The sequence below is a fragment of the Lagopus leucura genome, unplaced genomic scaffold (assembly GCF_019238085.1).
Source record: "Lagopus leucura isolate 7727_CA_CO unplaced genomic scaffold, USGS_WTPT01 Super-Scaffold_100014, whole genome shotgun sequence".
In the NCBI taxonomy this organism is placed as follows: domain Eukaryota; kingdom Metazoa; phylum Chordata; class Aves; order Galliformes; family Phasianidae; genus Lagopus; species Lagopus leucura.
In genome coordinates this window covers 7,817,706-7,834,287 of record NW_024962268.1, presented here as the reverse complement: position 1 = coordinate 7,834,287, position 16,582 = coordinate 7,817,706, and the positions used below count along the sequence as shown (strand labels likewise).

General features: G+C 38.8%; 1 protein-coding gene across 3 annotated transcripts in view; it reads left to right on the top strand.

Moving 5' to 3' along the window:
- ZSWIM6 (zinc finger SWIM-type containing 6) overlaps positions 1-16,114 on the top strand; it is a 112,509-nt gene extending 96,395 nt beyond the window's left edge. For all 3 annotated transcript variants that reach the window (XM_042875425.1, XM_042875426.1, XM_042875427.1), the window contains exons 10-14: positions 686-821; positions 7,241-7,398; positions 7,922-8,085; positions 12,073-12,154; positions 13,553-16,114. In XM_042875425.1, the coding sequence (XP_042731359.1) occupies positions 686-821; positions 7,241-7,398; positions 7,922-8,085; positions 12,073-12,154; positions 13,553-14,415 (1,403 nt within the window). In that variant the 3' untranslated portion in view covers positions 14,416-16,114. The remainder of the gene's footprint in view (positions 1-685; positions 822-7,240; positions 7,399-7,921; positions 8,086-12,072; positions 12,155-13,552) is intronic.
- Positions 16,115-16,582: the final 468 nt, after the last annotated feature.

Genomic DNA, 16,582 nt, shown 5'->3' with positions numbered 1-16,582 from the left:
AATATTGCCTCCTGTTGATTTACATAGAAAGTACATCAGATACGAAGAGCACAATACCACTACTTGATAGAGAAAATTCCCAGCTACAAAACACAATTTTCAACGCAATCACAACCATTAGCTGTGCATTTTTGCCAGTGATCTGCAAGAGCCTCCTTGCCACACTTGTAAAAATCTGCACTGGAGGTGAACCACTGTCCCTGTCACCCTCTGCTGAAACACACTGCCTCATTGTGCTCACATCCACTGTTCAGCCTCTGTAAAAGTTCAGCAACCACTGATAAATTCTAATGGGTGCTGTTTTCTCTTTGTGGAGGAATTCAGTGATAGACCTTTGCTTAATATGCACTTCCATGTCAGATGCCATTTGTCAGATGGCCCCTCTCTACCATTTGTCGCACGGCAACAACGTGTAACGACATATTGGTGAGAAGGTTCAACCTCTACTGCCTCACCAACATCTGCCTCTGAGATGAGCTAACGTCATAAAACAGGAGGCATTACTTTCAGAGCAGTCCTCATATAAATGTGATACATGTATGATATGAGTAACAAAAAATAATCAATGCAGTTTTACCGTTAGCACAGCAAACACTGGATACCAGTTCTAGTGAATGTTTTTAAAGGTGCAGAAGTTGTTTTTTAACAGTCTGTAAAGATAGACATTTTTTTCTCTTTTCTGCAGCTGGACCATATAGTGGATTAGGGGAAGTCATTCATCGAGAGAGCGTTCCAATGCACACATTTGCCAAGTATCTCTTCACCTCTCTCCTACCTCATGATGCTGAATTGGCATACAAAACTGCACTGAGAGCCATGCGGTATGTATTCACAAGTCACCTAGAAAGACCACAAGTAGCAGTTGGGAAAAGAGGGGAAAGCTTGGTAAGCAAGACCTCAGCATTACTCCCTTTAAGGACAAATTACTTTGGTTTTGTCATCTGTCAAACCAAGTGGTGTCTGTGTTAAATATGGCATAATTTATAAATGTACAATTAGTGTTTACCTCCAACTGTAAAAAAGCATTCTGTTGTAACTATTTATTTCATTCTAGCATCCCTGTTAGGATGTGTGGTTTTGTGTTTAACAGTGGCAGTGTTATCGTGTGTGTTCTCTGTTTGTATGTGGTGGTAGCGATGTGCGGAACGATGCATCTAACCAGCAATTTCAGTATCATCTCCCGCTTAGTCTCTAGTGGTAGTTCTGTAGGACTGTTAGCTCCACTTGCTATCCTTACAAATAAGCTGTCAATGATAGATTTCAAACCATGTGGTGTTGTCTGATACACTACTTTTTATTTCATAACTAGTTGGTCTTGCGCACACTTCTGGGTGAACACTGGGATTTAAATGGAGTATATGTTATACGATAGCAAAATATGTGACTTGCATCCCATTTGTCTTCAGTAATGGGGAGAAAGATATTTCTCAGGGAGCACTCAGTATGTGTTGGCTTGATTTCAGGGCAGGCCAGATTGCTAACAGTGGCTAAGAAGAGCCTTCTGAAGGAAATTTCAAGGGTCTAAATGATTAGTAATAAATCTGTTGTCCTCCTACACTGCAGGGAAGAAGCTGGTCCCATCTGGATTGCCTGGTTGCTGTCAATAACTTGTATTAAATGATGATTGCTGGTTGTGGCAGTTCTGTGACTGCTAAGAGCAATCAAGTTTCTGTTTAAACATGTGTGTTTGGTGTTCTTGGTCACTATTATCAAGAATGATTGCACAGTGATTGTAGGATGTGCTATCCACATTAATGGTGTTTATCTTCATCAGGCAGATTGTGTTAGTGGTTTGGATATGTTTATTTTTTCTGGAGTTTCTGCAGAATACTAAACAAGGAGAAAACAACTATGTGGTCAAAGAACTAAACAGGATAGCTACTGTTGTGTTTAGGGACATGGTTTAATGAGAACTATTGGTGGTAGCCAGACAGTTGGACTAGATAATCTTGTAGGTCTTTTCCAATCTTGGAGATTCTCTGACTGTATCAGATTAGACCAAAAGTTTGTTTAGCCTAGGTTAGTTGTTTTTCATTTGTTTTTGTCTTTAGGCATATCTGACAATGGGTATTAGAGGAGGAGTCTCAGAAATACAAAATGGCCTTGCATACTTGCTGCTTGTAATTAGAAATTTAGGAACTGTATTGACGAGACGATGCACTATTAACGAACTATTGAGAACATTCAAACATGATCAAAAAGCTGTCAGCTACATATGCCTCTTTTCTTTCTTAAATGTATCAAAAACACTGGTCATAGCAGATCGTCAAGATAGTACAGTAGGCACAGTGAAAAAGAAAAAAAGTTGATTTTTGTAAAGTGGACTTTTGTCTTTATCTTAATTTCCAGTTATTGTGTTAAAGTGTTTCTCAGAGGTCATTCGTGTGGGGTTTTCCTCTTTAAGCGAAACTTGAGAGGCTGGAAAAGATATATATCAGCAGCTTTGCATAGTGCACTGTACACTTCAGTGGATGTCCACGCCATTGCTCTTGAACAAGGACATGTCACTCCTGAAAACTTCTCTGGAAGTTTCTTTTCTCAACAAAAGAAACAAAGTGCTAAAAGATCCTAGATCATGAAATCTTTAGCTAATCCAGCCACTTTCCTGCCATCTCAGCTGAAATTATTTGTCAGAAAAAAACAACAAAAACAAACAAGCAAACAAACTAGTATCCGAATGAGCTGCCTGTTTGCTTCTATCTGCTAAAATTACATGAGGCACTGGTATAATTAGGTCAGTTCTCCATAGTCCACTTGGCATTGCTATAAGACAGATGAGAATTCATCTCTAAACAAAAGTCAGTCTTTCTGCGCTTTGATACGTGGCACTTTTTAGAAATATGGACTCCTATTTTGAGCTGTGATAATGGCAGATGCAGATACTCTCTGTTTGATGTCTCTGCATTCTTAAGTACTTCTCAAAACTTCTAAAAAGTCTTCTTTAAGAAGATTATTTACTTTTCCGATTCGTATGAAAGTGGTAGCTCATAGTACAAAGAACTCCTTATTAAAAAAAAAAATCCTGACTTACTGTTGCCTTCATGGGGAAAAGAAAACAAACAAGTAGACTGAATACTTGCCTCAGGATTGTGAGGTAGAATGGATCAGAAGAAGGAGATTTGAGCATCTTTTCCTCCATGGCAGTGAGTAAATGGAAGTGTCACAGATAAAAATGTCACCTGAAAATTAGTAAAAGTGCTGTTTAGGAACTTCTGTAGTTCCTCATGGTTTTAGAAGCAGAGCATATTTCTTTTTTTGCCTCAATATTTTTTAAATAAGTTAACTTCACAAAGCCATAGTTACTTGATTTCCACACATATTTAGAGTCAACCTGCACACAAATCTACGTGAATTTGTAGAGCTACATGAATTTGTAGAGCTCTACTGGTTGTAGAGCTACTGGTAGCTCTGTTTTGTCTCTGTATGTTCAAAATCATCTGTTCATGCTTCATTTTTTGGTCCTCTTTCAGTGTGGGGAATACACAATACAAAAATCAATAGAAGCTGAGATTGTGCCTTTGATATAGCTCAGGTTTGCAAACACAGGATGTGCTATTCTTGATGGTCTCTATTGTCTACATTTATCTTCTCGCGGCATCAGAACATACAGAGTGGAGCTTTAGAGAAATGTGGATATGTGGTGACCTAGTTGACTGCTCATATGGAATCTGAACATTTGACGTAGCTTAGCTGATCTCTTGTTAAGTATGAATTTCACCCACGTTTTTGGAACTAGGCTTTAATGATGATGTTTAGTCACAAGATAGCATTGCTAAGACCTAACTAAATAATGGATGTTTGAAAGAAAAAAAAAAAAAAAAAAAAAAGTTAAGAAAGCTAAATCTGCTGTAGCTTGTGCTTGTTTTGATGTTCCTTAGTCTTGCCAAAATTGCATGAAAGCCACCAATTCACAACAGCATTTCCTTTTTACAGCAGCGGAACACAGAAGCTGGCAGTGAAATTTGAAGTGACAAAAGATTTTCCCAAAACAGCCTCTTCCTTTCATACTCTATTTGTTGCTACTTTTGCATTCTGTAGTAGTTGAGATTTCTCCTGTTTATTGAAATTATTTAGTTTGTCTTTTTTCCTCCTCGTTCTGTGCTTGGAAAAAAATCAGCTGAGGAATTTACACACATTATTTTTCATGTATAAAGCTTTGCAAAAAAGATATATCAGCAGTACTAGGACAGAGATTTGACCCTTGATACAAATCAAATTGGCAGTTGGTTAATTCTTTTTTTTTTTAATTTTAGCGTGCACATACATGTATCTGAAAACTGTAGAATAAAGTCCTGATGGGTATTTGTGTAGTGTGTGGTATTTCCATGTACCTGCTAAATACCCTAACATATATTTACAATGAGCTTTGCTAAATAATTCTTAAAGGTACTGTCAGTTGCTTCAGGAATGTACAGAAAATGTTAAAACCATTGCACATGTCCTAAAACTATCTTAAGGTCTCCATTCTTGATATGAATCATAGAATCACCAAGGTTGAAAAAGTTCAACCACCCACCTACCACCAATATTTCCCAGCTAAACCATCTCCCTTAGTATAGCATGTACATGCTTTTTGAATGTTTCCAGGGTTGGTGTCTCAACCACCTCCCTGGGCAACCCATTCCAGTGTCTGACCACTCTTTCAGAGTTTTTCCTGATATCCTACCTGAACCACCCCTGGTGCAACTTGAGGCCGTTCCCTCTAGTCCTGTCACTGGTTATGTGGGAGAAGAGTCTGACTCTCACCTTGCCACAATCTCCTTTCAGGTCTTTGTAGAATGTGATAAGTTCTCCTGTAAGCCTCCTCCAGACTAAACAATCCTCATTCCCTCAGCCTCGCACTCCTCATAAGGCCTGTGCTCCAGACTCCACAAGCTTCGTTGCCCTTCTCTGGGCAATGCTCGAGAGCTTCAATGGCTCTCTTGTAGAGAGGGGCCCAAAGCTGAACACAGTACTCAAAATGCAGCCTCACCAGGCTGAGTACAGACAGATGGTCACTTCCCTGCTCCTGCTGGCAGCACTACTTCTGAAACAAGTCAGGATGCCTTTGGCTCTCTTGGCCACCTGGGCACACTGCTGGCTCATGTTCATCTGAGCATCAACAAACACCCCCAGGTCCATTTCTTCCACACAGTCTTCCAGCCTCTCTATTCCAAGCCTGTGGTGTTGGCTGGGGTTGTTGTGGCCTATGTGCATGACCCAGCTCTTGCTGAACTTCATCCCACTGGCGTCAGCCCAGCTATCCAGCCTGCCCAGATCCCACTGAAGGCCTTGCTAGCCCCAGATGGATGAATATTTCCTCCCAACTTGGTGTCATCTGCAAACGTACTGACGATATGCTCAGTGCTATCGTTTAGATCATCAAAAGATACTAAACAGGGCTGGTGCCAGTGCTGACCTCTGCGGAAGTACCTCTTGTGACCAGTCACCAGCTGGATTTAGCTCAGTTCTCTACCACTCTCTGGGCCCAGCCATCCAGCCAGTTTTTTGCCTAGCAAACAGTGCACCTGTTCAGGCCACGGGCTGCCAGCTTCTCCAGGAGAATACTGTAGGAGACAGTGCCAAAGGCTTTGTTGAAGACTACATCAGCAGCCTTTACCACATCCACCAGGCAATCATAAAAGGAGATCAGGTTGGTTAAGCGGGACCTGCCTTTCATGAACCTGTGCTGGGCCTGATCCCCTGATGGTTGTCCCAAACATACCTTAACCTACAGATCCTGTAGAAGTCAATTAGGTGCTGGTCATGTTATGGCTGGCCCATCTGACAGAGTCAAAATGGCCTTCAGAAAACTCTGTAGAAATCAAACCAATCTGTGGTTCGCTTGCACTGTATTTGAGGTAGTTAGTTTAGTCTTAGTCTGGCTGTGTCCATATGAATTGCTGTATATCCTTAAGTAGGATCACATAACCATATTCTGCATATTACTCAATAAGGTCATTTTCTCTGTAAAATACTTCACAGAAAGGATGAGTGTTGGAAAATAGAGGTGTCTGCTAGTGACCAAGTAGTTCAGAATTTCAAGGAATTGGCTGTGTTACACTGCACTGAGATTCTAATCATGTGAAAGCAACGTAAAAGCACAAAAACACATTCCTGCTTTCTTTGTTGGGTAACAATGAAGAGATTGCTTTTAGACAAGATGCAGTTGGTATGTTACAGGAGTAAATAATTAGAAAGCCTTCAGTATAGGAGCACACTAACAAGTAAGTCCTCAGATTTTTTTAACAGTAATTTGCTAGAGTGTTGTGAGTGCCAGAAAACTCAAACTTTAAACCTAATGAAGAAACTAGCATTTGGAAAGCTTTTGTTTCTGGACATTATTCATTACTATCATTTGATGTCTCATTAACCCTTCATGTCTTGAAACCACGCTTAAATGTTGAATAAAAACATTTTCATTCAACCACTTCTACTTCTTTTTGCATTTATGTTGTATATGGTGTATCAGTTCTGGGTGGAAGATGGACTATCAGTTGAGTCTCTGTTATTGGCCATCCTTCTACTATAGTAGTCAAGAGAAAGCATAAAAATTTGAATTTTATAAGTGTAAATACTTCGTAGTGAATAACCTCAAATTCTTGCTTGAGGATTAGAAAACAGTCTAAAAAGTATCTTTAGAAGCAACTTCCTGTGTCACTGCTGTTTGGGATCCTAACATCAGATTATTGTATATTATGCAACGTTGGCAAACTATAGCTTAAGGACTTTAAAAAGTATGTAGTAGTTAAATAATGAAATTTCCTTTTTGGTATGTTTGATTTTTAAGATCAAAATCCAAATGACTTCTTTAATAACCATCTTCCTTACTTTCCTAATCATTTGCACGTAAAGGAAGTTGAAGTTGTGCATGCATTAATATTGGAAAACATTTATATGTTTCACTATAATGGATAAGCATTTTCCATCCTGAGATCTGTGGTTCAGAGGCTGAAAAAAGGCAAGAGAAAATGTTTCAGCTCTAAGGATGATGCAGAAGGTCTCAACTGCCTTGCTTAATGGATGGCTTAATTTTCCTGTGCATTCGTACAGATCACTGCTGATACAAGCAAATTTAGCAAGTAGATTCCCCAAGCTTTTCAGTTTCCTCAAAAAAAAGAACTGATTTTTCCAATATCTTTTTATACCCAAAAGGGCACATTTTATAAACAAGGTCAAGTGTTCTTGAAGCTTTAGTTCTGCTCATGAGTAACCTAATGTAATAATGATTTAATGAAAGAGGATTTCTTCCTTATTTCAGGTTGCTAGTATTGGAATCTACAGCTCCTTCTGGAGACATGTCCCGCCCACACCACATTGCATCAGTTGTTCCAAACCGGTATCCCCGCTGGTTCACTCTAAGTCACATTGAATCCCAGCAGTGTGAGCTGGCATCAACCATGTTAACAGCAGCCAAAGGTACAGTGCTGTCAGTTACATACTCAGCTAAATGTATGCTTTTAATATTATATGGAGTAAACAGATTTTAAATCTTGTGTTTAGGAATCCAAATGGCAGTCTGACAGGAGCTTGAAATGGGAACAACAAGCTGAACTGACTTAAATTTTCACTAAATCTTCTAGTAAAATAGTTAAGCTATTTAGAGGATAGCCAGGCAGATTTGATTTGAGGCTGAGAAGACAGCTTTTTGTTCTTCTGATGCATGACTGTGAGACCCAGCAGTGGACAAGTCACTTCTAAAATTCACAAATCAGCTTGACTTTTTGGCATGTAGTACACTAGCATCATCAGACACAAAAGGAATCTGTGCCCTCTTATATCTTTTATTGATATGCAATTTAATTATGGAAGGTTTATAACAACAAAATGCAAACAACAGAATCATTATACTATTGCTGCAGCAAGACAGGCTTACTTATAATGCATCTCTGGATGTCTTGGGAGCTTGTTCTGTTTTGTTGATTCTGTTTACGTCTTGCAGGTGATGTTCGGAGGCTGGAAACAGTGTTAGAATCCATACAGAAAAACATCCACTCTTCATCACACATCTTCAAACTTGCGCAGGATGCATTTAAAATAGCTACACTCATGGACAGCTTGCCTGACATCACTCTTCTAAAAGTTTCTCTGGAGTTGGGCCTTCAGGTATTTCCCTTGTTCATTATTAAGACAGCAGAATACAGCAAATAGACTCTGTTGGTGGGTTCAGATCTTTAAGTCTATGAGGACCATATTGGCTTGCTGCCTATTGATGTGAAGTCGACTGGTAAACTTCACACTGGAACAAGGGTCTGCTCAGCCCCTTCATTCCATTTGGGTGGAAAGAACTGGAAGTGGCTGGCTGCAGAGCATTATTCTATTCATGGGTCAGAGATAAAAATTATTCTAGCAGTGTGCTAGGTATTTTGCATGGTCTTGAGGAGCTTCTTACTGTTCCTCCCTTTCTTCCCTTCCTCATTTTCCTAAACAAGGTTTGGTGGTTGCCTGCTGAGTTAATAGGGAAAACCAACGGCAATCGTAATGTCCTGTTTCTAAAACAGATTGCGCTACCAGCAGCCCTCGCACTTTCTTCATCAAATACTGCACTCCACATACTTTGAGGTGGTCATCTGCATCAGATGCAGTTTGAGGTGTGCAGCAGCATCAGGCCAGTTTTAATGTTCTTAGGAGACTTATCAAGCTAAAAGGAAACTGATAGGTTTTTAAATATCTGGAGAAATATTGCCATACACTGATGTGTCGTGGAGATTACACAATTCAACAAAAATAAATCTCTTCATCCCTCTTCAGGGAGTTCTTAAAACAAACAAACAAACAAAAACCAAAACAAATAAAAAAAACACCAAGCCATGCAAAGATCAGGAAACCATTTATTACTTTGCTTCAGTAAACAAAATTGCAGAGAATTCTGGGGAGAGGATATCGTATCTCAGTTGCTTCTCATGACAAAGAAAGGTACTACTTGCTTATTTTAGACTTCTAGAAGTAAAAATCTTTAAGAAAGCTAAGATTCTGTACTCTTCATTAGCCTTTCTTATTCTTAAAGTTGCTGTGGAAAACTGTTTCTTTTTTCACATCTAGGTATGTTTCTGAATTTTTGCTTACTTGAGAAAGAAAGATCTTTGACCTATGAGTCACCTCAGACATTGAAGGATAATTCATTAGTAGCAGTACACATCTGATGTCACTGTTTATAGATACCTGTGTGTGGTTGATAGTGTCCTTCGAATGTCTTCAGTGAAATGTAATGAGAGAAACATCATGAATTTGTATTTCTTGGGAGAAAGTTCTTCCCTGAGACAGTGGTGAGGCACTGGAACAAGCTTCCCAGAGCTATGATCATGACGCCAAACCTACAAGAGTTCAAGAAGCATTTGGACAAGCTCTTAGACACTGAGTTTGATTTTTCAGTGGCCCATTCCAGCTTGGGGTATTCTGTGGTTCTACAGTTCCTCCTAAATCCAGTACTTGGAATGAAACAAAACCTGAACTGGTATAGAAACTCTGCTGTTCTTTTCAGAGGTGACACTAGCAATTTCACAACTCTTTCACTGGGTTCTCCAAGACATTAAAGCTTACTGCATTGTTCTAGATTAGGGAGAAACATGTGGACTACTGGGTTCTTTCTCCCTGTTTCCAGTGGCAGCATGTGTTCTGCAAAGGGAAAGCATTTTAACTAGTCGTGCAAAGGAAGTCATGAGCATGGCAAAATGGCCGTGGAACACCTCAAGTGTATTTTGTCTTTCCAAACCTTACTGACACTGATGTTCTGAGATCTGCAGATGAAAGAGCAGCTTCTGTTCCTCCACTTGCTTATCATGCTATGTCAATGAGAATATTATTGCACATGTACAGACAAGTATGCTGGCAGAATTGCTGAGTGAATTAGTGCAGATGATTGCTTGATGCATATTTGGCAAGTGAATACCTGAAGTGAATCCATGAATACCTGTAAATAAATCTTTTTCCAGTGCATATGACGAAGAGTTTTTACATTGCTGTGAAAGCTAATGGTTGGCCATTTCTTGCATCTCTCATGAGTAGCTGAGCTCTTCTGCTCCTCCAGATTAAGAAACTTATAAAAATCCATTAGGACCAAATGAAGAGACCTTGACTTTGGGACAATTTACTACATTGAAAGGGGTTTCCTATTATTTTTAGACTTACTTGTTGAGAAGCCCCCTTCCATCGATAGAAGAGGTGTTCCAGGAGTGTTTTGAGCACAAGTGAAATAGTTCCTTGGCAACATGGATGATGTTTTAAATTAGTTTCAGCTCGTCTCTGATCAAGACATCAATATATACTTTATTTGAAATCCTTGTTGTTGTTTTTTTGTTTTTGTTTTATTTTTAATCATCATTAAAGGGCCCCTCTCTTAGTGTTCTCAGCCCATCAGTTTAATCAGGTGAAAAAAATACAATTCCAAGATAGATGAAGACAAACTTGTCCAGGTCAAGGGACTAGATATGATGATGTGTTTTCCTCTCAAGTTAGGACTGTCTGCACTGGAGTTGACTGTGCTTGCTGGAGACTCTTGTGACTGATCCTTTTACAGACCACCAGAGAGAAGAATGTAATCAGAGTAGGCATCAAATGAAGTTGTCATTCATACAGTTGTTTGTTTTTTTTTAACCTTTTCCCTCTTGCATCAGTAGCAGAATTCAATCCATAGATCTATTTTCTGTTGGGTTCACTCTTGTTACAAGGGGTAAGCTAAAATTTTGGTTTTGATACTGGAAGAGCGTTAGCCTTCAATTATGTGTGCATCAGTAAAGAAAGTCTTGACTTTCTCATTGATGGAGAGGACAGGTAGTTGCACTCCTGTTGTAGTTTAACCCAGCAGGTGGGTCAGCATCTGCACATAGAGTTGATTCTTAAACATCAACTTTCTTTCAAAATATTATTCTGTGCTCTAGCACTTACATTATAGCTTAGTCAAGCTGATGCTCCCATGTTTGAGGCTGATAAAGCCAATAAAATTCTTATCCTGTGACAGCCAGTCACCAAGCTCCTATGGTAGGAATGCTTGGAGACCACCATGGAATCACAACCACACAGTTCATTCATGTTTTTTAGTAGACTTTCCATCTTCTTAATTATCTTTTCTACAGTTTAGGACAAAAGGAGATGGCAGGAATAGCTGGTATGACAGAGGTCTACATACTGCTTTGAAGCCACCTTACTACTGGGAAGGCACATGAGCAGAGAACTCTCTTACAAGTACTGCTTGACTCCATTAATGAGTAGATTTTTGATTGTAATGGATATTGCTCCTTGCTAAGAGCTTTATGATTGACCTAACTTCATTACTACAGCTATTGCTATGGGATGATGACTGAGATAGTAAAAGAGAAGACTATTTGGATTCTTTACCTGTGTCTGTGGAATGTTCGATTAGCCAAAGCAAGCTTTCTGTGCAATTTCTGTGCAGTGTTTTTTTTTTTTTTTTTCTCTTACTGAAGAAACATTTTTGCCTACATTTTGCAAATAACACAGGCAGTAATTGATAGTGGAATATAATAGGGGCACTGCAATCAAAGCTTTAAGAACTCTGGGTTTCTGATGGTTTTATGATGGAGCTTTTTTTGCAGGGTCTCTGTTCAGGTAGAGAAATCATTGCTATGAGTGGTTTAATAATATCTGAATATATTAAGAAGTGTGTGTATAACATTGTAGAATTAGCAGACATTAAAATTCAAATTATTGTCTGTATTATTGAAGTCAGTGAAAAGAAACACACATGTAGGGAGAAATTGGGTTAGTTTGCCCAACAAAAGTGAACACTTCCACTTTGAAGGCTACTATTCATAGAGGGAGAAGAGACGATGTAATTTAATTTGACTCATTCATAATTGGTTGGACTTCGTTTTGTTTTTGCTTTTCCCTAACAAAACAGAACCCTTCATTTAGACTTGAAGGGCCTGCAGTTGGAATTACACTCTGCATGCTCTTCTAAGATAGCTGTGAAGTCTTTTTCAAATCTTTGGACGTGTCAACTGAAAGACATAGCAGAGCAGAGAGAGCAAGAAGTGCTATTTTGAACCCCAGTGTATCTGAGTAACTTAAATACCTAACTGCTGGGGTTTCTTGTATCAGTTTTACAATTAGGATTATTTGTTTCTGTTTTAATAGGTGATGCGGATGACGCTGTCAACACTGAATTGGCGACGGCGGGAAATGGTGAGGTGGCTGGTAACATGTGCAACAGAAGTAGGTATGTGCAAAGTTGCTCTTCAAGAGCTCCTGCCTTTTCATCAGTTAATCTTAGATAACTTGATCTTATTTGTTAATTCCCAAGCTCTGCAAGTTGTTTCACCTTTCTGTTATCTAGAAAGTTCCTTTTTACGTTAAGTATTAATTATGGCAATAATGAGTGGTTTTCTTGAGCACATGATGGAATAGGCACAGGCCAGTTGTGATGATATTTGAGTAATGTAATGTGACCTTTTTGCCATGCAGCATAGAGGGGTGTGTAACAAAATTTTGATGCAGTACTCTTGTTTTAACATTCTCATATCTTTGCAGAGATAATTATTACTGAGGGTATATTACGCATAGTGCCTGGATATTACTTCGTGTAGTTGTGTATTGGCAAATAAAATGCTGGTTGTAAAAGCTTTAAGTTAGTTTACATATTCTAATAGAAGTATCCAATAAAGAACCTATCATGTCATGCTAAGTACTCTTAAAACTTACTCATATTGGTAAAGCAAGGAATCTGCTTATTTAAATGTAGTTACGGTGTGCTCTGGCTGTGCTCCATTTTTTCACATGAGTGAAGGGATGCACAGGAAGCATCAGAGTCCTGCAGAGAAAATGAGGGCCTCTGGATGTGGTTTAGATGGCTTCACAAATGTGTGTAAACTGCCTCTAGCATAAATGAAACACTCTAGTTGTCCATAAAGTTAAATTATGGAACTTATCAGTCAGTTTCCCCCACCTTCCCCCTGCCAAAAAATATATTCACACCAGGAATAAAGTGATGCTAAATAAAATATCTATTTCAGGTAATAACAAGTTGTGAATATTGCTCCAAGTACTTTCCTAATATACAGCTTAGTGTTCAGGCGTGTTTGATTTTGATTCAAGCTGTATCTGAAAACCTGTTGGAAGCAGGTGTCAGTTAGGATTCCTGGGTCTTTTTTTCTTTTTTTAAGGCATGCCTAGTATTACTAGTATGTTCTAGTAAGTAAGGCATTAGTATGGTTTCATGTTCTTTTCTGCATGCTCTTGAGCTTGTGATCTACACTGAGAAAAGAAGTTAAAATTGCTTTTTAAAATAGTTCAATATGAAGGTTGCTTTTGAGTGATGTGATGAGACCAAATGAGCCAGATCTTGTTATCCAAATTGTTTTAAATAATAAGTAAAACAGCTCAATTGTCACACCAGGAGATTAAAGTTTATCTTACAGGCTTTTTTACATTGTCCTCTGCATTTCAGTGATTGCTGCAGATTTTGCACATTAGCTTCTGTTTTATTGTCTTTTTTGGGCTTTCTTGACAAGGCACATCCCCTCGATAACCTTATAGACTGCTAAAAACATAATCTCTTGCTAAGCATCTGTATCGCTAGCTTTTATCAGCTGCAGCTGATCTCTTCTTTCTGTTACAGGTGTTTATGCACTGGATAGCATCATGCAAAACTGGTTTACACTGTTCACTCCAACCGAAGCCACTAGTATTGTTGCTACAACGGTGATGTCCAATAGCACCATCGTCCGTCTGCACCTGGACTGCCATCAGCAGGAGAAGCTGGCCAGCAGTGCTAGGACGCTTGCTCTTCAGTGTGCCATGAAGGATCCTCAAAACTGTGCCCTCTCTGCACTGACCTTATGTGAAAAGGATCACATAGCTTTTGAGACCGCTTACCAAATCGTTCTAGATGCTGCTACAACTGGCATGAGCTACTCGCAGCTTTTTACTATAGCACGATACATGGAGCACCGCGGCTACCCTATGCGGGCCTACAAGCTGGCCACTTTGGCCATGACACATCTCAACCTGAGTTACAATCAGGACACACACCCTGCCATTAATGACGTTCTGTGGGCATGTGCGCTCAGCCACTCCCTTGGGAAAAATGAGCTAGCAGCTATAATACCTCTGGTTGTCAAAAGTGTCAAATGTGCAACAGTACTGTCAGACATTTTGCGTAGGTGTACTTTGACCACTCCTGGCATGGTAGGACTTCATGGAAGGAGGAACTCTGGTAAGCTCATGTCACTGGACAAAGCCCCTTTAAGGCAACTCTTGGATGCCACGATCGGAGCCTACATTAATACGACTCATTCACGTCTCACTCACATCAGCCCTCGACACTACAGTGAGTTTATAGAGTTCCTCAGCAAGGCTCGGGAAACCTTCTTAATGGCTCATGATGGACACATCCAGTTTACACAGTTCATTGACAACCTAAAACAAATCTACAAAGGCAAAAAGAAACTGATGATGCTGGTTCGCGAGCGGTTTGGTTGACAAAAATGTGTGAATGGGAAGGGGAAGGGGGAGTGGGAAGGGATGATTTGTTTTTACTTGAGCCTGCCTTTGTATCCTTTTTAACTTAAAGAAACAGAGCCACACCGGTATTATATGTGTATAGTTATATTGAGTTTTCAAACTAAACTGTCATGTTGTGAAAGTCTGTGTGTTTAATTTTTTTTTTCCTTTTTTCTGTTTTGTATGAGAGAGAGGTTAAAAAAGGTTTGGTTTACACTGAGTATATGTTGTCAAGTGGCAAAAGCCCACATTGCTCTCCTGTTCTTTCTGTATACGTTCACAGCCTCAAAAACAAACGTATATTGCAATGGCTTTAAAAACCAAACACCTCCATCCTGTGATAAGTACCTCGAATGGATTCAGCTTTACTCCTTTGTAACTCATCCTTACATTTCAGCATATTTAAACAAACCAACAAATGAAATAGTAATAGTTCAAAGGCTGACCACGTGGCTTTGCAGTGCTGTTCATCCAGAAGCATGGCACACAATGCTTGTGCATGTGGAAACTTAGCGACTGTCAACATACATTCTCAGGGATTTATCAAAAAAAATTAAAAAAAAAGAATGAGAGCATTTATTGTACTGTATATATATTATAGTATATGTCTGAATATTGAAAAATATAACATTAACTAATTTATAAAAAAAATCTATCTAATGCAAAATACTTGAAGCTGCAGTAGCTTGGTTTTAAACAAAAAAAACCTATCAGAAGGACTACAGTGCGCCTTGCTTCAGGGTTGGCTCAGGTGGTGAACTATATGCTGGGCATCTATGCAGAGCCACCTTTTGGATTGCATGGTTGGACTGATAACTAATGGGGAAAATTTTATATATATATATTTATACAACCCGTGTATACATATATATGTATACACACATACACACATGCTTGTAACAGGCACTATAGTAAAGAGGGACAACAAAAAATACACAGCCAGAGCAGCAAGCCTTAGCATTAAGAATACAGTATGCCAGAGTTGGGGTTTGTGCCTCCTAGCCTAGAAAACTTAAAAGAAATATCCTTTTTGACACAAAACTCAAAATGTTTTCAAAATGGTTGACGTGATACATTACGCCTTTGCAGTGAGCTAATAATAAGCTAACCTTTGTGCACAAATAACATATATATATATATTATATATATATATTCTGCATAGGTATTTTGACTTTGTGCAGGACAGAAAGTTGTGTAGGTATGACTGTTCTACTTTTCAGTTTGTTTTTTTAATATATTTTATTTTCTCTAGAATTACTCAGACAAAAGCAGCCTTCTATCTTGCCTTGTCTTAATGCTTTAAAATAACCAAACTGGAGATCTAACTACCAAACTGTTCATAATATTATTAAATACCAACTTTGGTTACAGTATAGTGTCTTTACTTTAGCTGATGGTTCTGTATCCTTGTGCTTTTTAAAGCAGTTTTTATGTTTTGGTGCAAAAGTTGTCCAGTGTCTCTTGTTCCCTTCATTAGAGAACATGCTAGAAGTATGTTTGTAGGTATTTTTGTTTAGAAAAACTATTTCATGCTCTCCATTTTATTTATTATAATAGGTAAAAAGGTTGTACTTCATCACCCATGTAAACATGCTCATGAAGTTGAAAGTAATTAAGATTTGATACACTGATATCAATTTATTTATGTAACTAAATTCACTGTTTTATAAACTTGTTAATGATCAACAATTTTTTTGTTTTGATTAAAATTAGTTTTTTGAAAGTTGATTCTGTCTCCTTTATGGTGTGTTACTGGAGTTGAACAGATGTTTTGTGTATCTTAACTGCCCAGCTTACAGCTTTGAGGCATTACAGTCTTAAACAATATGGCCACAAAGAACAGGAAAGAATTTTGTTCCTGAAAAAACTGCAGAGGAATGGCTGCACTCACAATTGCACCAGATCCTGTGCAAAAGATGGGAAAAGGCCTGGTCCACGAGAAGGCACCAAACGCTTCCTGCAGTTGGAGGAATACATGTATTGTACACTGCAAAACAGTAAGACTTGACGTATTGCCCTGGTGGGGTGGTACAGTGATATCTTCCATCTCAATTGGTAGCTTAGGTGGGTGTGAGAGTTGCTGTGCTGCCAGTAAGCTCATGGACAATTGTTGCTGCTCTTCGACTTTTCTAAAACATACCATGTA